Raw genomic sequence first — 27,046 nt, forward strand, 5'->3', positions numbered from 1 at the left:
ACTGAGCCACCTTCCCAGCCAACACCCTCCACTTTCGGTTGGGACTATGAAAACCTGTGTCAGTTCTAAGGCTTAGCTGATTCCTTGATTTGAGAGTTCTAACCCCTGGGATTGTTGACAGGAATGGACTCCAATTGTTTAAGCCACGTAGTGTGTGGTGGCTACCCAGTCTGTAGTCACGGCAGCCCGAGGAGGCTAAGATACAGGTCTTGTTCGAACTGAGGCGGCCGCGGGAGGATCTGTCAGGAAACACACAAGGGCAGGAGGAGGAAAGCACGGTGGCCTGGGGAGTGGGCTCCAGGTCCCGTGTGGAAGGCCGGGCCGGGCGGGGTTCAGCGGGCAGGCAGGCGGTGGTGGTGGTGTCCCGGGACGACAGAGCAGGTGTCTAGAGTCACGCAGTGTCAGCCTCCAGGACGGCCTGGCTGCAGGAACAACGACGACGTGAGAGGCCCGGCCCTGCCCGCGACCTTGCCGCACGGTCGGGTCGGTGTGGGCCCGGCCCCGCAAGGCCCGGGCTTGGCACGCTCCACCGCGGGTGATCTTTCACCGTCCCCAGATTTCCCCCCACTGCCACCATGTGCGGTGCAGTGCGTGGACGAGCTCCCCAGCCCCTCCGAGGGGCGACGAGCGGGCACGCCCAGACTTCGGCAATCCGCCACGGTTAGGCCCGCAAGCCGCGCGCACCGGGACTGTGACGGCGGCGGCGGGACGCGCGCGCGCATGCGCGGCCCCGCCCCTCGTGCGAGGCGAGGCGGGGCGGGCGCAGGGGGCGGGGCCGTGACGTCAGGTGCGCGCGTGGCTCCGGCTGCGCAGGAACAGCTGGTGCCTGGGAAGGCGGCCGGCGTGCGGGCGCCCGGACGGCGGGTGGCGGGCGTGGGGTGCGGGCGGCCGGCGCGGCCACGCTGCGGGAGCCGCCGCCGCCGCAGCCGCCGCCGCCGCCACAGCCTTTGCACGGCCGCACTATGTCCGGGCAGCTGGAGTGTTGCGAGCGCGAGTGGCACGAGCTGGAGGGAGAATTTCAGGAACTGCAGGTAGGGCCGGGCCACCTGGTCCCCTCAGCGTGCCGCCTGCCCGGCCCGCGAGGTGCGGCGAGCCGGGCCCCGGAGGAGCCGCGGGCTAGGCCTGGGGAGCCGGCGAGGCGACCAGGCCCCTCCGTCTCCCGGCGCCTCAGCCCTTCACCTTCCCGGGGCGCTCCCTCGAAGCCCACCCTCGCCCCCCATTCTCCCGCCCTTCCACCGGTTCTTTACCGCGGCTCCTGCACCTCCTTGGCCGCAGAAAGTTGTTCTGTGATTCCCGAGGGCAGGTTCCGGGGGTGTCCATGTGGAAGGAGCGCGGGGCGGGGGGGGGGCTTGGTAGGTGCTGGGACTCAGCCAGAGCAGCCCAGCCCCCACCGCCGCGGGGGTCCCCCGACCCCCGTCCTCCCCCGCACCTGCCGTGGGCAGCTCGCCCCTCCCTCCCCCCCCCCCCCCAGGCTGCGGAGCTCTGCTCCCTTTTGGGAAGTGTGCTTAATAGACTTTCACCTTGAACCCCTAGGCTGTGCTTGAGGATTGAAGACCCCCCCACACCCCTGCAATCCTCTGTCGGAACTCTGGTGTGGCGCCCCAACCTCTGGGCTGCTGCAGACAGTGGGGTTGTGGACGCGCCCGTCAGTTCTCACAGCTGGCATCTTCACCCAGTGATAGAGGGTGCCCTCCCCAGCCCCACCCTGAAAAAGGCTCTGGCCAGCAGGGTGGGGCGAAAGTGGGTGTAAGAGGCTCCCTCGAGTGCATGGCTCTGCGGCCTGTTCTGCCAGGAGCCCCGTCCTGATTGGTTCCGGAAGGGCCAAACTCGGCCGAGGGGACTGGAGCTCCCTCAGGAAACCTTGGGGTTGATGCGGGACACAGGGAGCATTTTTTGGAACTGTTCCCTCTCTAGCCACATGGTTGTCTGTTTTCTCAGGAACTTAGGTACCATTTGTCCGAAATCAAAGCACATCTACTCGCCGCCTTCCTCTTCTCCTGCTCAGTTGGCACACTGACATATTCCCACGTCTGCAGTCGGTCTCCTTCAGTGTCCGGAGGTGGGAAGAGGAGATTGCCTAGGGTCTTTCTACACTTGAGGCTGGTAGTCCAGATGAAGGGGCCTGAGTGGGAAAGAGGTGTTACTTCAAGCATGTCATGCCTTTCCTGGCCTTCAAGTCTAGGGCTTTGGTCTCTCTTGGTTCTTGGCCTTTGTGGGTTGAAACCTTCAAGTCCCTTTGGTCCCTCTTGTTTCCCAGGGATCCTTTGTGTCCACCCATGGAGAAGGCTCAGCTTTTTCCCTCCCTCCCTCCCTCCCTCCCTCCCTCCCTTCCTTCCTTCCTTCCTTCCTTCCTTCCTTCCTTCCTTCCTTCCTTCCTTCCTTCCTTCCTTCCTTCGTACATGTACACCAATTCCAGGGCTTGATCTTTGGGCCAGGGTACCATTCCTTTACTTTTTTACTCAAGGTTAGTGCTCTGCCAACATGAGCCACCCTCCACTTCTAGTTTTTTGGTGGTTAATTGGAGATAATTGTCTTACAGACTTCCCTGCCCCAGCTGGCTTCAAACCATGATCCTCAGATCTCAGCTTCCTAGGTAGCCAGCATTACAGGCATGAGCCACTGGCACCCAGCTTCTTTATTTTTTCCTTTCCCTTTTCTCTCTAGACAGGGTCTCACTATGTAGTTGAGGCTGGCCTCAAACTCTAGGTCCTCCTGTGTTTGTCTCCCAAGGGCCAAGATTACTGGTGTGTACCACCACATCCAAATACTCAGTCCCACTGGGATCTGAGGTCATGCCCAGCCATGGGATTGGAGAAGGTGAAGAAATGTGTTATATGGGGCTTTTTTTTTTTTTTTTTTTGCTGGTCTTGGGGCTTGAACTCAGGGCCTGGGCACTGTCCCTGAGCTGACAGCTCTCTACCACTTGAGACCCAGTGTTAGTTCTGGCCTTTTCTGTGTATGTGGTGTACTGAGGAATTGAACCCCAGGGCTTCATGCATACCAGGCAAGCACTCTACCACTGAGCCATGTTTTTTTTGTTTTTGTTTTTTTTTTGGTTGGCCATGCGTCTTGAACTCTGGGCTTGGGCGCTGTCCCTGCGCTCTTCAGCTCGAGGCGAGCACTCTACCGCTTGAGCCACAGCGCCACTTCTGGTTTTCTAGTGGTTTATTGGAGATAAGAGTCTCATGGACTTTTCTGCTCATGCTGGCTTTGAACCACGATCCTCAGATCTCAGCCTCCTGAGTAGCTAGGATTACAGGTGTGAGACTCTTATCTCCAATAAACCATCAGAAAACTGGAAGTGGCACTATGGTTCAAGTGTAGAGCCTTGAGCTGAAGAGCTGAACGATAGCACTCAGGCCCAGAGTTCAAGCTCCATGACCCACCCCCTCAAAAAAAAAGTCTCACAGACTTTCCTGCCTGAGCTGGCTTTGAACTGTAATCCTCAGATTTCAGCCCCCTGAGTAGCTAGGATTACAGGCGTGAGCCACCAGCGCCTGGTTTGTGTGGGGCTTTTGTTGTTGCTAATTCCTTTCCTCTGCCCTGCTTTAGACTAGGAGGTGAGGAGGAGCCCCATACTTCAGAACTTAGCAATAATACAATTATCAGCAATTAGATTAGCAAGTCTTGGCAGGCAGATGTTGTTGAGGAGTCCTTTGATTTGTTGTTATGTTCCTATTTGGACATTTGGATGTCAAGATATGTCAGGTGCCCAAGAGTGTCTGGGTTGGAGGGGTTGAGAGTTTATCCTGATTCCCTCCCCTCCCCAATCATGCAGCATGGATAGAATAAGGGCCCAGCTGGGCAGAGACAGTGAGTCTCCTTCCTGCCCAGATGTTTGAAAGTGGGGGGACTGGAACAGACTGGCTCCTACTTTGAGAAAGAGGGACTCTACTGATTATAGTCTTTGGTGTCAGCTTCTGGGCCAGAGGTCAGGGATAGATGGCCTCCTGGGCTCAAGGTCATAGCCACACCAGCTCTGTCTTCAGTTCACGAGGAGGAGGCCAGAGGTTGGAGGTGCTGAATGAGGGAGTTGGGCTCACATAGCCATTTGGTAATAAAGTTGGGGCTGGCACTCAGTTCTCCAAAGGTTTGGGAGGCTCCCATCTGTCTTCCTGTGGGAGAGTGCTGAATTCCTGGGGTGGACATGGCTGGAAATGTATGTGTCGTAAGTCCAGGGTGGACATTGTGTAAGTGTTCGACAGAGATTCCACTCAGAGACAGACAGAGAGGTAAGGTGGTGGTGGTGGTGGTGGTGGTGGCGGAGATGAGGGATGGAGCAGGGTGCAGCTAGAAATGTTAATTGTAGGACAGACTTTTGTTTTTCACCAGAAAACCCTCATTGTTTGAACTTTTCCTACCTGGGCCTGAGAATATGAGATCACGTTTGTATCTCTCCGATTCTGGGGTGATGGATTTTGTATTTACCTCCTTTCCCATTTGAAATGAAGGACAAAGGAAGGCTAATTCTCAGCCCTTGGAATTTTTGAAAGGTGGTTGGAAACCCCCCAAAAAAACAAACAAACAGAAAACCCCCACAAACCCAGTATAATGCCTGGGACTTCCTGAAGGAAATGTGTTTTGTGATGTTATTTGCCTGTCCAGGCCTTCTGGGTTGTGGGGAAAGTTGAATGTCCGTGGGGCCTCAGCCTTTGGGTGTTTGGGGTTTTTCCCATACTCATGAGTTGAGCACCAGTCTAAGGTCAGCACATGCAAGGTCCCCTGGCCTGAGATGTGACCGCAGAGGTCGCATATAGACATGGTGGCAGGTGATTTAACAAGCAGTTCCTGCTTTGTCTTACTGGAAACCTGACTCCATCCCTCCCACCCCAGGAAGCAACTCTGCAGCTTTCTCCAGTCCCTGGCCTCATACATTGCAGGGGCCTTCTAGGTTGTCATAAATATTTTGTGTATGCAAGTGTGGAACTGTAACCTGAACACAGAGACTCAGCATACATTTGACTTGTTTGCTCACAACTGGTGCTCTTCCACTTGAGTGAGGCCGCCAGTCTGGATTTTGCTGGTTGGAGATTGAGTCTCCAAGACTTTTTTTCTTTTTGGGTCCGGTTGTGGGGTCTGAACTCTGGGCCTGGGTGCTGTCCCTCAACTCTTCAGCTCAAGGCTAGCGCTCTACCACTGGAGCCACAGTGCTACTTCCGGCTTTTTTTCCTTCTGCTTAATGTGGTGCTGAGGAATCGAACCCAGGGCCTCATGCATGCAAGGCAAGGGCTCTACCACTGAGCAACCTTCCCAGCCCCGACCTTTTTTTTAAGGTAACAAAGGAGTTTTTATTAGTTGGTTATGCAACTGCCCTGTCCTGGGCTACCTCAGAATTAGGAACAGCTGCAACCTCCAAGGGGCGTTTTTTTTTTTGTTTGTTTGTTTCCCTTTTCCCTCCTTTCCCTCCTTCCTACTGCTCTCTGCATCCTCTCCTATCCTCTGCCAGCCCTTTCTGTGGGTCTTTTGGCCCTGTGCGCCTGTCCCTGGGCCTCTCTGCCGGCCTGGGCCTCTCTTCCGGCCTGGGTCTCCCCTCAGGCCAGCCCGGGCTTCCTCCGCACTCTGGAACTGTGTTCCTTGCCGCAGGTCTCCTGTGGTCTTTCCCCTTCTGACATTGTTTTATAAATCAGTCATAGGTCTTGAACTCAGGACCTGCACACTGTCCCTTCAGCTGAAGGCTATGCTCTACCACTTGAGCCACAGCACCACTTCTGGCTTTTTCTGCTTATGTGGTGCTGAGGAATCGAACCCTGGGCCTCATGCATGCAAGGCAAGCACTCTACCACTGAGCCACTTTTGCAGCCCCTTTTTTTTTGGCCAGGGCTGTTTTGAACCATATTCCTTCAGATCTCAGCCTCCTGGGTAGCTGAGATTACATGAGTGAGCCACTATACCCTGCCCAGAGTCTCCACTCTTCTGTGTGTGTGTATGTGTGTATGTGTCTTTCTGTCAGTTCTGGGACTTGAACTCTATTTTTCTGGTGGTTTATTGGAGATAAGAGTCTCACAGACAGCCGCGCGCTGGTGGCTCACGCCTGTAATCCTAGCTACTCAGGAGGCTGAGATCTGAGGATCGCGGTTCAAAGCCAGCCCGGGCAGGAGAGACTATGAGACTCCTATCTCCAATAAACCACCAGAAAACCGGAAGTGGCGCTGTAGCTCAAGTGGTAGAGCGCTCGCCTTGTGCTGAATAGCGCCCAGGCCCAGAGTTCAAGCCCCACGACCGACAAAAAAAAAAAAAAAAAAAAAGAGTCTCACAGACTTTCCTGCCTGGTCTGGCTTTGAACTGCGATCCTCAGATCTCAGCCTCCTGAGTAGCTAGGATTATAAACTTGAGCCACTGGCGCCCGCCCTTGGATCTTTCTTCATTCATATGGAGCTTTATATACTATGTTTTCATTGATCAGGACTCTTAGTTACAAGTGACAGAAACTCAGCTCCCAGCTGGTTTTAAGCCAAAAAGGGAGGTTATTGGCTTATGTATTGGGAAATCCAGTAGCAAAATGGCTTCAGGCAAGCCTGGACCCAGGAGCTCCTATGATATGTGCACATGTCTCCCACTGTTGCAAGTTTCCTTCTCAGGCATGATATGGCATAGGTGGCCACTTGCAGCCTGAGGCTGACATCTACTAACTTAGCAAAGCTGCAGACATACAGGGCATCTTCTCCCACCTCTTAGTTACTGCAAGTGCTCCAGGGCTGACTGTCATTGACCCAGCTTGGGTCATGTGATTATCCCTGAGTAGCCAGGCCCTGGTCACATGTCTACCTCTGGATCCTAGGAGTGGGATCAGTGCTGGCCATACTAGAGGTAGCAAGGTGAGGAAGGGTGCTGATGCCAGTGGCTCACTCTGTAGTCTTAGCTATGCTGGAGGCTGAGAGACCCCAGAGGATCGCAGTTGTGAGCCACCGTGCCTGGTCCCACTGCATTCTTTTTGATGTCACTTATCTTTGTAATAACACACACCTTATCCATCTTTCAGTCTTTCACAACTGAGGAAACTAAGGCATTGAGAGGTTCTGTACCTGGGCTTTTTTATTGTTTGTTTTTGCTGGTCTATGAGGCTTGAACTTAGGGCCTTGGGTGCTGTCCTTGAGCTCTTGTTCTAGGCTAGCACCTTACCACTTTGGGCCACAGCTCCACGACTGGTTTTCTGGTGGTTTATTGGAGATAAGAGTTGCACAGACTTTCCTGCCCCGGCTGGCTTTGAACTGTGATCCTCTGATCTCAGCCTCATAAGTAGCTAGGATTACAGGCATGAGCCACCAGTGCCCAGTTACTAGGCTTCTTTAACCCAGCCAGTCTTACTGGAAAACTCGAGCACAACTATTCTCTTCTCTTACCTCCTGGATGCCTAACCCTTGTGTACATTTCCCCACCTACTGCTTCTGCTACAGGCATCACTAACCGATCCTGGCACATGACTCAGAATCTTTCCCAGGACAGAACTGTTTAACACTTCAAGTGAAGTCAACTTGATAGTGTTTCTATGGCAACAGGCTCTGCTTAGGTGTAGTCAGCATCTGAGATCTATTTGAAGATGATTTCTTGGAAAGCAAATCCTATGAAAGTAATCTCTTGAAAGTTAACTATCAGCCAGAGGCACAGCCGTAAGGCCCCACACTTTGGTGGAGGCACAGCTCTGTTTTGCTGTCCACCAGCTTCTGAGCTCCTGAGCTGGAACCCGTCTGTGGTGCCAAACTTCTCTGCCTGTCAATTTTTGGAACAAATATTGACTTGGAAATCTCACTCCTCTGTTCTGAATCTTAGGACTCCTTCTCCAGATGGCTCACAGCCGTACTGGGGTCTGCAGTCATTACCCTCTGTCCCCCTGGGGCTCTGTGTGGGCTCTCAGGAGACAGGGGAGGAGGCTCAGCTCTCCAAATCCGCCACTGGAAACTCATGTGTTAGTGACTCCCCTCAGAGGTAAGATGCTGAAGGGATACCAGCTCATAGATTTAACATTAGCATGTCTTGTGTTTTATCCATTCCGCATTTCTATGAGTGTATGTTCACACAGTTAAATAGGTTTACTAACAGACCTATACAATAAATCTTTTTTTTTTTGTTTGGTTGTGGGGCCTGAACTCTGGGCCTGGGCACTGTCCTTCAGCTCTTCAGCTCAAGGCTAGCGCTCTACCACTTGAGCCACAGCTCCACTTCCGGCTTTTTTCTTTCTGCTTATGTGGTGCTGAGGAATCGAACCCAGGGCCTCAGGCATGCAAGGCAAGCGCTCTACCACTGAGCCACCTTCCCAGCCCTATACAATAAATCTTATAACACTTGTTTATAAAAAGCTAGAGCTGGGAAGGTAGAACAGTGGTAGAGCGCTTGCCTTGCATGCATGAGGCCCTGGGTTCGATTCCTCAGCACCACATAAGCAGAAAAAGCTGGAAGTGACTAACAGACCTATACAATAAATCTTTTTTTTTTTTTTTTTTGTTCGGTCGTGGGGCCTGAACTCTGGGCCTGGGTGCTGTCCCTCAGCTCTTCAGCTCAAGGCAAGCGCTCTACCACTTGAGCTACAGCGCCACTTCTGGTTTTCTGGTGGTTTATTGGAGATAGGAGTCTCACGGTCTCTCCTGCCCGGGCTGGCTTTGAACCTCGATCCTCAGATCTCAGCCTCCTGAGTAGCTAGGATTACAGGCGTGAGCCACCAGCGCCCGGCCATGAGACTCTTATCTCCTGGCGCTGTGATTCAAGTGGTAGAGTGCTTGCCTTGAGCTGAAGAGCTGAAGGACTGCACATAGGCCCAGACACAGTACCACCACCACCAACAAAAAAGCTAGACTATTCCAAATGGACTATTCACTGAGCATCACAGAGTGGCTATCAGTACCAAGTAGAAGGAATAAACTGGAGCTATCTCCGTCTGTCTATCTGTCTGTCTGTCATCTATTTATTTCAGAAGGCTGGGATTTGAATTCAGGGCTTGTGCTTGCAAGGCAGGTGCTCTACTGTTTGAGCCAATCCAGCCCCTTTTCACTTTTAGTTATTTCTTAGGTAGGGTTTTACTTTATGCCTAGGACCAGCTGCAGACCACTGTCCACCTATCTAGGCTTCCTGTGTAGCTAGGATTACATATTTGTACCAACACATTTGGCTTATTTGTTGAGATGAGATCTCCCAAACATTTTTGCTGAGATTTTCCCCAAAATGCAATCCTCTCCATCTCTGCCTTCAGAGTAGCTGGGATATTTGCACATGAACACTGAGAACAAGGTTGCAAAGGGATATGTACAATGTGCCATTTCTAATAGAGTCACATTCAAAATAATACTATGTATTGCTTAGTGATACATTTGTATGTAGTCTTAAGTATAAAGACTGGCAGAGGAATAATAAAGATCAAACTCAGGTAAGAAAATTGCCACTGAAAAGAAGGGGGGTTTTCTGAGATGTGGGCGGCTCCCTGGAGCTTCCTGGGACAGGGGCCAGTAAGAGAGTCTGAACCCTCCATGAAGGTCCTCTGTGCTGTCTGGTGGAGGGTGGGGGTGGCAGGGCCAAGCTGCAATCAGGAGCTGTTATGATTGGATGATGTAGCAGACCAGGGTGGGAGCTAGAGGAAGACATACCCAATCCCTGTGTCCACCCACCCACCAGTTTTCTGCCCTGGGCTCCTATCTGCCAGAGCTAACAAGGGGGCAGGGCAAGCCAGCCCTAGATGGGAATAAGATAGTGCTGAAATAACCCACAGAAAAGATTCATCTCCTTGTTGGAGTGGGTGGGAATATGGTGTAGGAAGGATGGGGGTGGGGGCTATCAACTCAACTCCTTGTGCAAGGGGAACAAGGGGCCTTAATTGTGGGAGATTTCACAGTGACATAAGCAGATAAGCAGTGGACTAAAAAATAATTCAACAATTCCAAAAGGATTACAAGGAGAAAGAGTGCTTTGGCCTCAACGGCAGTCACTGCTGAGATCAGGACCACATGGCCACATTTATGGCAGAATTGAGTAGTGTACTAGGATTGGCTTTGGTCTTGGAAAGTGTATGTTTTAGCATTTGATTCTTTCTGTGTGTCTGTTGGTCCTGGGGAATGAACTCAGAGCCTGGGCGTTGTCCCTGAGCTTTTTCTTTCAAGGCTGGTGCTCTATCACTTTAGACACAACTAACTCTACTTCCAGCTTTTTGGTGGTTAATTGGAGATGAGAGAATCTCACAGACTTAACTGAATGAGCTAGCTTTGAATGTCAATGCTCAGATCTCCATCTCCTGAGTAGCTAGGATTACAGGTGTGAGCCACTGGTACCTGGCTTAGTGTTTTAATTTTTTTTTTTTTTTTTTGGTTGGTCATGGGGCCTGAACTCTGGGCCTGGGCGCTGTCCCTCAGCTTTTCAGCTCAAGGCTAGCGCTCTACCACTTGAGCCACAGCGCCACTTTCGGCTTTTTTTTCTGCTTATGTGGTGCTGAGGAATCGAACCCAGGGCCTCAGAGGCATGCAAGGCAAGCGCTCTACCACTGAGCCATTTTCCTAGCCCCTAGTGTTTTAATTTTTAACAAAGGCAATTCGTTCATATTTTACTTGTGGAATTAAATATTAATAAACAATGAAGAGGCCCAATGAGCATCTGGCCACTGACTCTACAGCGTTCATCTTATCGGTTTTAGACCTGGCACCTCAGGGGGCCTTTATCTCACCGAAGCCTCTGGTGTGAAGCCACACCCTGGAAGGCTGGCCTGCCCTGCATTCTCCTGTGCTGCAGTAGGAGGTCCAGCACTGAGGACTGACAAAGTGATTCACATACCAGACTCACGTCCCTGGACGTCGCTTCTAACTGCTCTCACTTTGCTGCTTTTCAGTTTTCCTTATCTGCTGGCGTAGCATCAGAACTTGGACCTGTTTGTCACGTTGTGAGAGTTGAGGCATTGTCCCCGTTTTCTCAGTCAGCTAAGAGAACAGCCATTGAAACTGTTGTCTGTTGGCACTGACTTGAGTTGAGTTTCATGCTCCTCATCCTCTGTATGGGTTGCTTCCCCCGCCTCAGAGGTATCGCCCACAGGTTACGCAGTGGCAGGAACTCCAGGACTTTGAGGGCCATTTTCCTGGTGTGGGAACCAGTTATTTACAAAAAAGAGATAGTTGCGGATTGCCAGTGGCTCACCTGTAATCCTAGCTGCTCAGAAGGCTGAGATCTGAGGATCACGCTTCCAAGCTCGGGCAGGAAAGTCCAGGAGACTCTTATCTCCAATAAACCACTAGAAAACTGGAAGTGGTGCTATGGCTCAAGCGGTAGAGCACTCACCTTGAGCTGAAGAGTGCAGGGATAACACCCAGGCCCAGAGTTCAAGCCCCACAACCGACAAAAAAAAAAAAAGATAGTTTATGGAATGATGGTATCTGCAGTAGGCAAGATGCTTTAAGGATGAGGAGTGTGCTGCTGTTCCTAGCTGACTTAGCAAGAACTCCCCTCATTGGCAGGGGCCGGAACTCAGCTCTTAGGAAGTGAAGAAGGATTTATCAATTCATACCTCCGATAGTGTGGCACAGCTTGCTGTTCAGACTCGTTGAAATCCATGTGCTGAATTTCATGTTGTGTTCCTATCACAAAATGCCTGAGATGGAGTTCTCTAAGGAAAAGTTTTCATGGCTCACAGATTTGCAGCCTGTACAGTCCAAGCACAGGTGGCCTCATCTGGCCACATCTTACCTCCTGCTGTGTCTGATGACTGGACAGTATCACGTGGAGAGCAGGGCGAGTGTGTGTGTGTGTGGACAAGCATGTTTGGGAGAGATGCAGGGGGTGGAGCCAGGCTTGCTTAGAGCTCTCCACACTCATGGGGACTAATATGGTCCTGTGAAACCTAACAAGATGGGCACCAGTTCCCTCCAGGTAGTGCTCCCAGAACCTCATCACCTTCCCTATGCTCCTTCTTAAAAAATTATGTCTCTTGCCGTCTCTCAATTTTTGTATCCTGTTTGGCTTCATTCTTAGGAAGGCTCTTCTTACTCATGTTCCAGGTATAGTTTCTACCCTACTAGCAAGCCCAGGGGCAAAAAGCACCCCTGAACCAGTCCTTCCAGCCAAAGTCCCAGGCTGCAGGCTCTCATTGGATTGGATTAGCAGAAACCATGTGATCACCTCTGAACCAGTCAGTGGCCAGGAGACCAGAGAACACTGATTGGCTGAGCCACAGACCCTTCTGAGAGTTTAGGATCCAAATGGACTAAGAATTGACAAGAGGGTTGGGCTATTTTTGCTTGCTGTTACCATCAGAGGGAATGACACCTTAGTAGGAAAAAGCAGCAGGTACTTACTATACAGGTGCTGTGTCACGCTGCCTTCCTCAATTCCGGGCCCAGTTCTTTAAGCAATATCCTTGGGGGGTTGTATGGTTGTAGCTGGCAACCTGTGACCTTTGTGGTCCTGTCTCCTGACCTATGAAAATGACCTATGTGTGTTCTCCATCCTACAGGAGACGCACAGGATTTACAGGCAGAAGCTGGAGGAGCTGACAGCACTGCAGACCCTGTGCAGCAGCTCCATCAACAAACAAAAGAAACGCCTTAAGGACTTGAAGCATACACTCCAGAGGTAGGTTGGGCAGTGACTCCAAAGGTGCCCTGGTTCTAAGAGACAGAAGCACAGCTCTAATACGGGATGCGGTAGGACACACCTGTAATCCAAACATGCCAGACACTGAGGCAAGAAGAGCTCCTGTTTGAGGCCAGCCTGGGCTCTATAGTAAGTCCCTGTCAAAAAACAAAACAAAACAAAAATCCCAAAGCCCAAGTGTTGGTCGTAACTCAGTGGTAGGGTACTTGGCTAGCATTTCTAATCTCTGGGTTTTATCCCTAGCACTGGAAAAAAAAATCATACAGAAAACCAAAGGACAAAACCTATGAACTAACTTAAGCAGAGGATGGAAATTTTAGTGGAAAAAAACTAGGAGTAGGATCAGGCATGCTGGATCTAGGGGTCAAAGGGTGTTAGTAGGAATCTGTTTTTTTCCTCTCAATTCTGCCTTCTCCTATACTGGCTCTGCTGTCAGGGTGACTCTCCCCTTCTAGTCACTGAGATGGCTACGTTCATGCCAAGTTCCGGTCCTTCAGTCTCCCTTCTCACTGGTCTGGCCACCCCAACAGAATGAGGACTTCTGCCTCTAGTACTGGAAAAGTTCTGAGTGTGGTCCTCATTGGCTGGGGTTGGTCATGTGCCCATCTAGGAACCAATTGCTGAGCTTCTTGGGCAGGATCACTCCTGTGGACCTGGTGGGATGGGACAGTACATTTGATCCAAATGGGAGAAGAGGATGGTCGTCCAATTCTCTGGTGAGGCTAGGTGCTGCTTGCTGTAAACAGCTCTCCTGGCCACATGAACAGCAGGCATCCCTGAGGCTGTGGGGGCTCCCCTTAAGGTCTCCAGGGCTGGGGATTCTAAGTCAGTACCCTTGGTGGAGACAGACATAAACCCAAGCTTATGACTTAGCTCTGTTTCCCTCGTGATGTTTGCTTCTCCAGCTTCCTGTCTCTGGTTTGGGAAGTTCTCTCATCCTTTGGATGAGTTTCATAGATGTTAGGTAGGCAGGGAATGTGAGGCTGAGGGACTTGTTCCTGATCCCTTACCTGGGCCTCCATTCCAGAGTCTGTAACTCCTGTTCAGTTTTTTCTTTTTTTTTTTTTTTTTATCGGTCATGAGGCTTGAACTCTGGGCTTGGGCGCTGTCCCTCAGCTCTTTAGCTCAAGGCGAGCACTCTACCACTTGAGCTACAGCGCCACTTCCGGTTTTCTAGTGGTTTATTGGAGATAGGAGTCTCACGGTCTCTCCTGCCCGGGCTGGCTTTGAACCGCGATTCTCAGATCTCAGCCTCCTGAGTAGTTAGGATTACAGGCGTGAGCCACTGGCGCCCGGCTCAGTTCTTTCTTTTGTTGGAAGGTGGGAAGGTTACTAATTACACCCTTAGCCTGAGCTGTCCATTTAGGAAATGGGGTACCCATTAATCATGGGGTAGGTGTACAGACAGTCCCCTATAAACATGGCAGCTCTTGGCAAAGCGCAACTTCCTGGTGGCAGGCCTTCTGGGTCCCAAGCTGATTTCAGTCTCACCTCAGCATTACTGACAGTTCTATCCGTGGAGGACTGGCCTGAGTGCTGTGGGATGGCTCACCAGGATGTGAGGGGCCCCTCGCCCCGTGGCGTCAACCAGAATGAAGGGTGAAAGGTAGAAGGGTAACTTGTGACTTAATATTCTAGTCCTAGGACTCCCCAATTCTGTGGGGACTGGCTCCCAACTCCTTTTCCTGTTTGTTTTTTGTTGTTGTTTTTTGGTTGGTCATGGGGTCTGGGTATGGGCGCTGACTCTGAGCTCTTCAGCTCAAGGCAAGCATTCTGTCACTTCAACCATAGAGCTACTTCTGGTTTTCTGATGGTTTATTGGAGATAAGAGTCTCACAGACTTTCCTGCCCAGACTGGCTTTGAACTGTGATCCTCGGATCTCAGCCTCCTGAGTAGCTAGGATTACAGGTGTGAGCCACTGGCACCTGGTTGTTTTCCTGGTTTTTAAAGCTGCATCTCATGGTAGGGTAATGGTCAGAGTTGATTTCCTCATCCCTCTAGCTCTGTCCTTTCAGTAATCCTTGCGTTCTTCTGTTTCAATAGTGAAAAGAAAAATAGTTTTGCTAGTCCCTCCCGTGTGGTGAGCATCATTCTAGAGTAGTCACTGTACTTCCATCATCCTCACAGGACTATGATCTAAGACTCAAGGACTTTACCAGGGTCACAAGGCTACCAGGAAGCCTGAATCATGAGCAGAGTGTACAGATGGAGACCTGAGGCATTGGTGCTGGTGGATGAGCCCAGGGAAATGCCCAGGGCATCCAGACCCTTCCTGCGTCTTAACAAAGCCCCTTTCCTCTTCACCCCCACCTCCTGCCATAGGTATAGGCGCCAAGCCAGTCAGGAGGAGGCAGAGCTTATCCAGCAGATGGGCACACACATCAAGGAGCGGCAGAATGTCTTCTTCGACATGGAGGCCTACCTGCCCAAGAAGAACGGGTAGGCAAGAGCCCCTCCTACGGGACTCCCACCCTGCTGGGACCTGAGGTTGAGGGGAAAGCAGGGAGCTGGGACAGGAAGAAAGAGGACTTTTCCCACTGTCTCCTCTGGGCCCGGGAGGGGCCCCAGGCCCCACCTGGTTACAGTAGTGCTCCTGGGAGGACTCCTGGGAAGCTGGCATCTCTCAGGTGTGTGCCCTCGGGCTCTTGAGGGAACGCGTTCTCTTCCAAGACAGCCAGCACATATTGAGTGTGCTGGATGGGTGCTCCTGTGATTTCTATCATTTTGTGCTCAACACCCATTGCTTCAGATTTTTATACGGTTCAGAAACATTAGAGGACATCCTGTCCACATGCCATAGTCCAGGTTTGGCCAGGTCAGGTTGCGAGCATGAGACGTTTGGACCCTGACCCTGGTTCTGGTTCAGCCTGGGACGGGCTCAGAGCCTCCCCCTGGGACTCCTTTAGGAAGGCAGGAGGTCCCTCTGAGGCCCTGTGCAGCCGTAGGGGTGGCTCTGGCACCCTGTTATATTTTAACCCAGTTCCTCTTTGTTTTGTTTTTGTTTTTGTTTTTATTTTTGCTGTATTTAGACTAAAAACTCCCTGAGGTAGCTGGCGGTAATTTTGTTCAGAGTGAAACAACAGCCCGTTATTCATAGAAAATGTGCTGCTTAGGATGCCTCCCCGGCTTCTGTCTCACAAGGCCTTTGTGCGTTTCTCCTCACTAAAGAACCTTTATGCTGTAAATGCCAGAAAACACAATTTAAAGTTGCCCAAAAAAGTCGGGGGGAGGGGGGTGAGAGTGCATTTCGGCTTGTGTAACTGAAAAAGTCCAGGTTAGCTCCAGGTTTGGCGGATCCTGCTGCTGAAATGATACTGATAAGACCTATCTCATGTGGATTTCTTGTTTTTTTCTTTTTTCTTTTTTTTTGCTGGTCATAGGGCCTGATCTCTAGGCCGGGGCGCTGTCCCTCAGCTCTTCAGCTCAAGGCTAGCGCTCTACGACTTGAGCCACAGCGCCACTTCCAGCTTTTTCTGCTTATGTCGGGCTGAGGAATCGAACCCAGGGCCTTATGCATGCAAGGCAAGCACTCTACCACTGAGCCACCTTCCCAGCCCCTCATGTAGCTTTCCTTTTCACTTTCTTTTCCCGTATGTGCATCTCATTCTTAGATAGTTTCTCTATAGACCAGCTCCTAGCAACTGTGAGTTTGTCATAACTGCTTAAGGTAGCAAGAAAGTCTATTCCCAAATTCTAGGAAGAATCTCAGAGTTGATTCTCATTTGCTTAGGTGATGTCACATGATCATTGGATCCAACCAAGAGAATGCACTGCTCTGGTTGGGTCCTGTGTCTTGAGGGAAATGGTTGTCCGAAGAGTGTTGCATTGCTCTTGCAGGGTGTAGGGAATGAGTCCAGGCAGGAAAAATAGATTGCCCTTTTTATTATTTTCTTTTATTTTTTGTCAGTCATGGAGCTTGAACTCAGGGCCTGGGCACTGTCCTTGAGCTTTTGTTCAAGGCTAGCACTCTACCACTTTGAGCTACAGCACCACTTCCTGCTTTTTCTGTGATAAATTTGAGATAAGAGTCTCTTGGACTTTGTTGCCTGGTTTGACTTTGAATCAGGATCCTCAGATTTCAGCCTCGTGAATAGCTAGGATTACAGGCGTGAGCCCTCAGCACCCTGCAGGTTGTCCTCTTTATATCCAGCTCCAGTTACTTCTACAAACTGGCAATGCCTTCAAGTATCTATACATCTAGGAGCCCTCACTATGTAGTTGCCCCTATGTATGTAGTCTCCTCTTTCAGCTGACTGGTTCTCCACTTCATGGCCATTCATCCCATCCATGGGGCAATGCTGGCTCCCACCACCGAATTCTCAGGAAAGGGAAGGAAGATAGGTAAATCCCTTGTTTTGGAAAACATTTTACCATTTCCTGGGAAAACCAATACATATATGTGCTGTAACCCAGAAATTCCTCTCCTGATGTATTCCTAGTGGAAATACTGCTATGTCTTGTATGTCTCTGATTTGCAAAGCAGAGACTCAGAAGGTTTCTATTAGATGGTGTTTTTTGTATGAAGTGTCCAGAACAGACAGACCCAGAGGAACAGAGAGAGAATTGGCTGCTGGGGGCTGGGGAGGGCGAATGGGGGAATCCCGACTGCTAGTGATCACAGGGTTCTTTCTCAGTGATGGAATGTGCTGGGATTAGGTAATGGTGATGGTGGTAAAGCACTGTGAGCATATTAGAAAAATTGAATCGTGTGTTTTCAAAGGGTAAGTTTTATGGTATGTTGAATTATATCTCAAGACAAAAAAGAAAAACCCAGCCTCAAACTGAAAACATATGGATGAACTTTAGGGAAATAGGCCAGTAAAAGAGAAAAAATATTGCATGCTCTAACTTGCATATGGAATCTAAAAAGATGAAAGTTACGTATGTAATGCTGAGCACTGGTGGCTCATGCCTGTAATCCTAGCTACTCCAGAGGCTGAGATTTTAGGATCTCAATTATAGCCAGCCAAGGAAGGAAATTTCGTCCATGAGAATGTTCTTATTTCTAATTAACAACCAAAAAGCTGTTAGTGGAGCTGCGGCTCAAGTGGGAAGATGCCACAGGGGCTAGACTTAAAGTTGGGTGTATAAATAAGGCTAGGGATCTACTAGCATAAGGACATTAGTCAGTTATATTGTTACATTGTTTTCCATATCAGAAATTTGCTGAGAGTAGGTTTTTGGTACTCTGAGCGTACAGAGAAAACACCCCCCTCCCCAACTGAAAAACAGACAAACATTCACTGACAATAGAGTTGTCATGTTAGTTAGAAAATGATTGTTCTCCGGAGATGTGAAGCCCATAGACCTCCAGCTTAGCTTCCAACTTTCTTTTCTTTCTCTCTTTCTCTCTTTCTCTTTCTCTCCTTCCTTCCTTCCTTCCTTCCTTCCTTCCTTCCTTCCTTCCTTCCTTCCTTCCTTCCTTTCTTTCTTTCTTTCTTTCTTTTCTTTCTTTCTTTCTTTCTTTCTTTCTTTCTTTCTTTCTTTCTTTCTTTCTTTCTTTCTTTCTTTCTTTCTTTCTTTCTTTCTTTCTTTCTTTCTTTCTTTCTTTCTTTCTTTCTTTCTTTCTTTCTTTCTTTCTTTCTTTCTTTCTTTCTTTCTTTCTTTCTGTTGTTGCTTGTGGGGCCTGACCTTTGGGCCTGGGTGCTGTCCCTCAGCTCTTGAGCTTAAGGAGAGCCCTCTGCCACAGTGCCACAGTGCCACTTCTGGCTTTTTCTGTTCATGTGGTACTGAGGAATTGAACCCAGGGCCTCATGCATGTGAGGCAAGCCCTGAGCCACCTTCCCAGCCCAGCATCCAACGTCCTAATGAGCAGAGCTCTGCTTTTGCTCAGGAAGCGTGAATGATTGGGGATGGGGCTGCTGCCTGGGCTCTTAAGCACCATAGCCCTCACAGGTCTTTCCTTCTAGGCTCTACTTAAATCTGGTCCTCGGTAATGTGAACGTGACCCTCCTCAGCAACCAAGCCAAGTGAGTACGCCCAGACCCCCTGAGGCACCCCCACACGCACGTAGGGATGTGGGCATCTTGCTCTTTCCACACATGGAAGAGGAGTTAACTTTGATTTCTGTACAGATAAAAATATACTGACCCTGTCTTCCTTCCCTCTCCTTGCTTTCTCCCTGCCTCCCTGGCATAGGCTGCTGGGTAGTACTGTCCACTTCCATGAGAATGGCCCTTGTTCTGTTCCTTCTCATATCACAGCATCTCTCTCAGAGGAATTGGGGAGGGGTCCTGTCCACGTGAATCCTCTATCCATTTTCAGGTGGCTGTGGCCCTTGGTGTTTCCATCACAGCCCTTGGTTGAAAGAGGAGACCTGGTTTGCTCCTGCTGCAGGTCCCAACATGGCTCCAGAGCTGGAACCCATGGGTCCAAGGCCGTTGACCTTCTTTGCTTCATTGGTCATCACTGATTCCAGGCCAGGTTCCCCTCTGGTGGGATGGGCAGGTCCTGAGTGCTCTGGGTGGCATTGGCAGTAGGCCAATCGTCTGATGGAGCTGAGGGTCCTGTCCCCAGGGCACCCTGGGGAGAGCAGTTGGGGATCTATTCTGGGTGTCTCTTGGCAGGTTTGCCTACAAGGACGAGTATGAGAAATTTAAGCTCTACCTGACCATAATCCTGCTTCTGGGTGCGGTGGCGTGTCGCTTCGTTCTCCACTACAGGTAGTGTGTGGGGCAAGGTTGAGGGGTCCCGGGGGGTGCAGGGTCTGCTTCGGCCACGTTTGGTGCTGAGGTGTAGGTTGCACTGGGACTGGCGTTCTGTGGAGCCACATTCCTGTCTACCCATGTCATGTCATCAGCAGGGAGCTGTTGAAGAGTACTGGAAGGTTCTCATGACAAGGGTTTGGGGGGTGGGGGAGCTTACCTGTTCCATGGAGTGCTAGCCCTGAAACCCTGCCACATGGAACATGGGTGAACGTGGAGAACGTCACGTTGCATGAAGGGGCCAGGCGCACAGGCCCATCCGTAGGAAACGTGGAGGTTGGGCAGGTCATCAGACAGTGGACCTGTGCTTGCCACAGGTTGGAGGAGGGGCAGCTCTTCTTGTGGCTTACAGGGTTTCTTTTTTGGAGGGTAAGAATGTTCTAGAAGGGCTGGGAATGTGGCTTAATGGTAGAATGCTTGCCTAGTATGTGTGCAACCCTGAGTTCTATTCCTCAGTACCACATAAACAGAAAAAGCCAGAAGTGGTGCTATGGCTCAAGTGGTAGAGTGCTAGCCTTGAGCAAAAGAAGCTCAGGGACAGTGCCCTGGCCCTGAGTTCAAAAAAAAAAAAAAAAAGTTCTAGAAGCAGATAGTCTGTGACTAGAATTGTGCCTCACTGAATTACATACGTGAAAAGAGCGAACTTCATGGTCTGTGAGTTATAGCTTAATTATGTTTTTTAAATGATAAAAGGAAGGAAGGAAGGAGGAAGGAAGAGCGTGCCTATTCAGCCCAGAGGCTCTTGGCAGGGCAGGTTCCCCTGGGAGCCACACAGGTGCCAGGGGCTGGGCCTCTCCAGGGTGGCAAATCACTGAGCTCACACTGCGTGGCTGTGGCTGTGGCTGTGGCCATGAGCACCGTGTCTGGCCTGTGCGTGCAGAGAAGCGGGATGGGTCATGCTGTGACCATGGCTGGCTGCTCCTTTCTCTGTCTTGGTTTTTCTGCCCCAAGGGGGCAGAAAATGTTAAGCCAAATACAGCTTAACATTTGGCCCAGATGTCAAGGGTTAAATTCCTGGCCAGCACTGTGCTGGTTACAAATGTCCAGCGTTGGCCCTTGAAGGCCCTGGGCTCTTGCTGGCCTGCTGCTAGGCCTTGGCTCGTGTCCCTGGGGGCAAAGGCAGGCATATTGGTAGCGCATGCCCATAAGCTCCCCTGCAGGGGGGTAGACACAAGGCGATCAGCAACACAATTCCTGGGCTGAGGACAGGCCAGCTATGCTCAGATCTTACACTGCTCCCCTCCCGGGGCTTTTCTTTATGCCAGGGTGACGGATGAGATCTTTAACTTCCTGCTCGTGTGGTATTACTGTACCCTGACCATCCGGGAGAGCATCCTCATCAGCAATGGCTCAAGGTAACAGACCCTGCCCACAGGCCCCGTGGCTGGGGAGCTCTACAGGGTTTTCTAGGTCAGATGAATAACAAGTTGTTGTTTATTTGTTTTTGTGCTGTTACTGGAGCTTGAATTCAGGGACTAGGTGCTGTACCTTAGATTTTTTCACTCAAAAGTGTACTCTACCACTTGATCTACAGCTCTACTTCTGTCCACCCCTCACCCCCACCCCCTGGTCATGGGGCTTGAAGGCTTGAACTAGGGGCCTGGGTGTTGTCCTTGAGATATTGTTCTCAAGGTTAGCACTCTTCCACTTGAGACTCTCCCACTTGAGTCTCAGCCCCTACTTCCAGTTTTTGGGGAGTCAATTGGAGATGAGTCTTTTTTTTGGGGGGGGGTCCGGTCATGGGGCCTGAACTCTGGGCCTGGACGCTGTCCCTCAGCTCTTCAGCTCAAGGCTAGTGCTCTACCACTTGAGCCACAGTATCACTTCTGGCTTTTTTCTTTTGCTTATGTGGTGCTGAGGAATCGAACCCAGCGCCTCATGCATGCAAGGCAAGCGCTCTACCACTGAGCTACCTTCCCAGCCCCGGAGATAAGAGTCTTACAGGACTTTTTCTGCCCTGCTTCAAACTTCAATCTTCAGATCTCAGCCTCCTAAATAGCTAGGATTATAGACCAGAGCCACCAGTGCATGGCTTAGCTTTTTTTGTTTTTAATTTTTTTATTGTTATTTTAAAGGTGATGTTCAGAGAGGTTACAGTTACATGTCAGGTAGAATATATTTCTTTTTGAACAATGTTACCCCTTTCCTTACTCTCTCCCAGTTTTCCCCTCCCATCCCATACACAGTTGTATAGATCATTTTCCACCGTGTCAAGTGAGTGTTGCTGCTGCATCTGTTCACCCTTTGTCGCCATCTCGTCTGGCTTTTTGCTGGTTAAGTGGAGATAAAAATCTCAAGGACTGTTCTTCCCTGGCTGGCTTCTCAGATCTCAGTTTCCAAAGTAGTCAGGATTGCAGGTGTGAGCCACAGTCACCTGGTATGTGTTGGCTTTTCTAGCACCAGCCTCTGGTGCCTGGCTCTCACTGGCTTTTTTAGGTGGTATCTGGAACAGGCGTAGAGGGGGCAGCAGATGGGGAGGGGTCCCTCTGCCTGTCTCTCTAACCTGGAGTCCATGTCAGAAGGCCGTTGGTGCAGCCATTAGAAATGACAAAATAATGGCATTTGCAGGGAAATGGATGGAGCTAGAAGGAATCATGTTGAGCGAGGTAAGCCAAGAGCAAAGAGACAAACGGTGCATGGTCTCCCTGATAAGTGGATGCTAAATCCAAAATGTTAGATGATACGACAAAATGAACAGGTCTTAAGAAACAAAGAACTCCCACTCATCTGGTCAAACCACTACTAAATATCCCCATGCTGCTGATCACATGTACGGTGTATAACATGTGAACACCGTTATATGTTATAGACTGTGATAGACAGTTTGCTCCAGGAAAGTTAGAATGAACTTGTGACTTTAAATGAGCATCATTATTCCACAATACTGTGAAATTCGGGAAATTATGTAATCACTTAATCACAATAAAAAAAAAAAAAAGAACCTCAGGGAAGGTAGGGAGGGAAGGGATGGTAGGAGGAAAACAATGGAGGGGGTAACAATGTTCAATAGGAAGTGTACTCATTACCTCACTCATGTAACTGTAACCCTCTGTATAATATCTTTACAATAAAGAAAAAAAGAAAAAAAAAAGAAGGCCATTGGGGTTGAAGAGTGTTTGGTACATATCTCTTCTGCACACAGGCGAACATGGCTGACAGGCCCCAGAGGGAGGACAGCCATCTCCTGACCTCATCCCCAGAGGCCAGGACGGGTTGTCCTTCCCCCCTGGGGGTGCGTACACCTGTTTTTCTTTTGCTCATCAAAATCAGGCAAGGTTAGTTTCTGTGGAAAACAGGCACAGAACATAGCCTCTGTGGGTACAGCTTTCTTTTGGGGTTGACAGAGGGCTCTAAAATGAATTGTGAAGCTGTGTATGGTGGCTCATGCCTGTAATCTTAGCTTTTAAGGAGTCTTAGATCTGAGGATCAGCCCAGGCAGAAAAGTCCTGGGACTCTTATCTCCAATTAACCACTCAAAAACTGGGAATGGAGCTGTGGTTCAAGTGGTAAAACGCTAGCCTTAAGCAAAAAATTGTCAGTGTCAGTGCCTAGGCCCTGAGTTCAAGCTCTAGGATTGGGACAAAACAAATAAAGTGAATTGGAATGCTGATTGTACAGTTTTGTGAAGGTATTGAAAACCACTGAATTCTATACTTGGACTGGACAAATTGACCAGTAACTGACTTACCCCACAATATAAAGTGTTGTATCATGATATACACCATACTAAAAAGTGTTGTTGTGCACACACACATGGCACACAATCAACCCAGAGCTCGGGGGCTGCAGCTGGCCCGGGAGCGTTGTGACTGCCACTCTGGGGAAGGAGCCAGTGCTGCCTTCCCCTGGTGTCCCTGGGCTCTCGACGGGTGGCTTGTGTGCTGGAGCTGCTCCTTAGGCAGTCGTGTTGCCTGGGGTCTGCGGCCCGCCGCTGCAGCCAAGGGAGTAGAGGGGCGGCCAGCATCGCAGAGCTGAGACCGGAGGGCCACAGTGGGAGCACTGTGAAGAAATGAGCAGGAAGCAGGAGCGGGCTGTGCGGGGCACAGAGCTCGGGGAGGACCTTCACAGGAGGCCACAATAGGTCTGCAGCTTGAATTCGCACCCAGAGCCAGACAGCCAGAGGTCTCAGTGCAGAGGATAGACAGTGAGTGCGGGAGGCCCTGGGTGAGTCTGCCAACAACTATCCCACTTCCCAGGGATCTTAAACAATGGACACTTCATCCTTTCAGTCTGGGGCTGGTGGCTCTGTCTTCAAGCAGTCTCTTCCACATAGGCATGGCTGCTTAGTCCAAAAGGCCGCCAGCCGCAGCCCCAGCCCAGCTACGCTCTGCCCCGCCCTGTGCATCCAGGTTGGACGCAGAGGCAGATGCTGTTCCCCTCCCCGCCTGAGCTCCTTTCCTTTTCTTGTTCTCCCCAAGAATTAAAGGCTGGTGGGTGTCTCACCATTATGTCTCCACGTTCCTGTCGGGAGTCATGCTGACCTGGTGAGTTGCCCCTCACCTCCTGGGTGCCACTAGAGCGGGGCTCGGGAGGATCCAGATGTGGGTGGGGACTCCGGGGCCAGCTCTTGGGTCTAGAAGGCCTGGAGTCTGTGTCTAGCCCAGTCTAGGCGTGCCCAGCCAGCTGGGGTGTTCAGGGAGAGTGCACCATCCCTTCCTGCTCTTCAGAGGGTGTGCATGAGGCTCCTGAGTGCTCCTGTGAGTGCCCGGGTTCTAGAATGGGTGGGGACAGAAGTTGGGACCTGGGTCAGGGGATGAATGGCAGATTTCACAGCGTGGCTTACTTCTGTTTTTTTGTGTTTTTTTCCTTCCAGGCCCAATGGACTAATTTATCAGAAGTTTCGCAATCAGTTTTTAGCATTTTCAATTTTCCAGAGTGAGTGTCTGATCTCAGTTTGGAGGGGAGGGCTGGTTTCCTAGGGCTTTTCTCTCAGAGAGGTCCCTGCTTGGGAGGGAGGCTGAGGAGGCAGAGGGCACTGACCTGAACTCCAGAAAAGAGCCGCCTTCCTCCAGAATAACCCTGCCCCATGGCCTGCAGGAAACCACACCCACCAGCCCTGCTCAATGGAACAAGTGCAACTTCAGGGAACTGAGTAGTTCATACAGCCAACCTTGTCTCCCAGTTTAGAATAGATTCTTAAAATGGATGTGTGTGTATAAAATTTAATTTGAGAGTTGCTCAAACTAAATGTGTAACTAAACTAAGCTATGGCCCAGATCCCCACTCTTCTTTTTTGAGAGGGGGTCTCACTATGTAATCTAGGCTGGGTTTGAACTTCTAGACTCAAGCATTCCTCTTTACTTTCTAAGTGCTGAGACTTCCGGCATGAACCACTACACCCAGCCCATTCAAGACTACAATTTAGGGCTGGGAAGGTAGCTCAGTGGTAGAGCGCTTGCCTTGCATGCATGAGACCCTGGGTTCGATTCCTCAGCACCACATAAGCAAAAAAAAAAGCCGGAAGTGGTGCTGTGGCTCAAGTGGTAGAGCGCTAGCCTTGAGCTTCATGAAGAGCTGAGGGATAGCGCCCAGGCTCAGAGTTCAGGCCCCACGACCAGACCCCCCTCCCTCCCCAAAAAAGACTACAATTTAAAATTTAAGCAAAACTTATTTACAAACAGATATAAATATATAAAGCCAAGATTAGAAAACTATATAATCTTCCCCTTAGGAATGATCAACGTTAATTAAGGTCTATGTTCTTAGCCGGGAGCCAGTGGCTCAGGCCTGTAATCCTAGCTACTCAGGAGGCTGAGATCTGAGGATCGAGGTTCAAAGCCAGCCTGGGCAGGAAAGTCCATGAGACTCTTTTTTTTTTTTTTTTGGGTCCGGTTGTGGGGACTGAACTCTGGGTCTGGGTGCTGTCCCTCAGCTCTTCAGCTCAAGGCTAGCGCTCTACCACTTGAGCCACAGCGCCACTTCTGGCTTTTTTCTTTTTGCTTATGTGGTGCTGTGGAATCGAACCCAGAGCCTCAGGCATGCAAGGCAAGCGCTCTACCACTGAGCCACCTTCCCAGCCCTCCATGAGACTCTTATCTCCAATAAGCCACTCGAAAACTGGACGTGGCGTTGTGGCTCAAGTGGTAGAGCGCTCGCTTTGAGCTGAAGAGCTGAGGAACAGCGCCCAGGCCCACAGTTCAAGCCCCACGACCGACCAAAAGAAAAAAAAAAGATCTATGTTCTTTCCAATGTTTTATTTATAAATATGTGCATGTAGATAGATAGATAGATAGATAGATAGATAGATAGATAGATAGATAGATAGATAGATAGATAGATGTATTGCACTATGCATCTATTGCAACTATGGAATCTTTCTGCAGATAGTGTTTTACTATTCTGACCTACTCTTTTTTTTTGGTTGGTCATGGGGCCTGAACTCTGGGCCTGGGTGCTGTCCCTCAGCTCTTCAGCTCAAGGGGAATGCTCTACCACTTGAGCTACAATGCCACTTCTGGCTTTTTCTGCTTATGTGGTGCTAAGGAATCGAATCCAGGGCCTCATGCATGCAAGGCAAGCACTCTATCACTGAGCCACCTTCCCAGCCCCTCATAGCTGTTTTTCTATGTCAGTACCTCCTCATATTAGCAACCACAGATTTTCTCTCTGTGCAACTGTCTCATGTATATTTCTGACCATGGCATGTAACTCCTAGCATAGCACAGGGCACCCAGCACTCCAGTAAGCATATCTGAACTACTTGTATTTGATGATTCTGACCAGTATGAGATATCGTGTGCATCTTGGGTAGAGGCTAGGGAGGGTTGTAGCTGGGGCCCCTCCCGACCCACCAGCCTGCAGGTCTGTTAGGGGAGAGAGGCATCTTTGCCCTGTCTGTACTGGGGAACCTGTCCTGAGCCTGTGCTCTGTGCGCCCCCTGCAGGCTGTGTCCAGTTCCTACAGTACTATTACCAGAGGGGCTGCCTCTACCGGCTGCGGGCCCTGGGGGAGAGGAATCACCTGGACCTCACTGTGGGTGAGTAGCCAGTAAGGAGGGATGAGCTAGACTCACTCAGCCACTCCCTCCCCCCTTCCCTCACCAGGGGCCTATCTCTGCAAGAACATCATTTCCATGCAGCAAAACCAGGACTGACTTCCTTTATCTGAGTTCACCACAGATTCTATTCAGCTACCACCAAGTGCGAGGCTGGCTCTAAGTGCTGGGCCTTTGCCCTTTGTCATAGAAATGTCACTTTTCTTGCATTTTATGATACACATGATACATACATAGCATACCCACCATCCTAGCTAGCTACTTGGGTAACTCATACTAGCGGATCCCTTGATCCATCCTGGACAACACATCTCACAGGGGAAAAAAAAAAAAAAGAAGCCAGGCACTGGTGGCTCGTGGCCGTAATCCCAGTTACTCAGGAGGCTGAGACCTGAGGATTGAGCTTTGAAGCGATCCCAAGCATGAAAGTCCTTGAGACTCTTACCTCCAATTAACCAGCAAAAAAGCTGGAAGTGGAGTGTAGCGCAGTGGTAGAACATTAGCCTTGAGCAAAAAAGCTCAGGAACAGTTCCCAGTCCCTGAGTTCAATCCTTAGGACTGGCACAAAAAAATGAAAAGAAAAAAAACCCACACAGACATATACACATACATAGGATTGAACATATATTTATGTAAACGTATCTACATTGGGAAATAAATGTATGTAAATACATCTACATTTGCCCAATTCTTTTCACACATGGGGTACCCAGTTGGAAGTGCTTGGAGAGCCTCCCTCCAAACTTGCAGGGAAAACGATTTCCCAGTCCACACAGCCATCCCTGCTCTTGT

General features: G+C 50.2%; 1 protein-coding gene across 1 annotated transcript in view; it reads left to right on the forward strand.

The window, feature by feature from the left end:
- Nucleotides 1–858: 858 nt before the first annotated feature.
- LOC138826413 (transmembrane protein 120B) overlaps nucleotides 859–27,046 on the forward strand; it is a 28,575-nt gene continuing 2,387 nt past the window's right edge. The window contains exons 1-9 of the mRNA XM_070021565.1: nucleotides 859–1,031; nucleotides 12,416–12,534; nucleotides 14,879–14,995; nucleotides 18,466–18,525; nucleotides 19,123–19,218; nucleotides 20,526–20,615; nucleotides 23,679–23,744; nucleotides 24,074–24,135; nucleotides 26,144–26,236. Of these exons, the coding sequence (XP_069877666.1) occupies nucleotides 963–1,031; nucleotides 12,416–12,534; nucleotides 14,879–14,995; nucleotides 18,466–18,525; nucleotides 19,123–19,218; nucleotides 20,526–20,615; nucleotides 23,679–23,744; nucleotides 24,074–24,135; nucleotides 26,144–26,236 (772 nt within the window). The 5' untranslated portion in view covers nucleotides 859–962. The remainder of the gene's footprint in view (nucleotides 1,032–12,415; nucleotides 12,535–14,878; nucleotides 14,996–18,465; nucleotides 18,526–19,122; nucleotides 19,219–20,525; nucleotides 20,616–23,678; nucleotides 23,745–24,073; nucleotides 24,136–26,143; nucleotides 26,237–27,046) is intronic.

This window comes from Dipodomys merriami, unplaced genomic scaffold (assembly GCF_024711535.1).
Source record: "Dipodomys merriami isolate MVZ:Mamm:240054 unplaced genomic scaffold, mDipMer1.0.p SCAF_142, whole genome shotgun sequence".
Taxonomy (NCBI): domain Eukaryota; kingdom Metazoa; phylum Chordata; class Mammalia; order Rodentia; family Heteromyidae; genus Dipodomys; species Dipodomys merriami.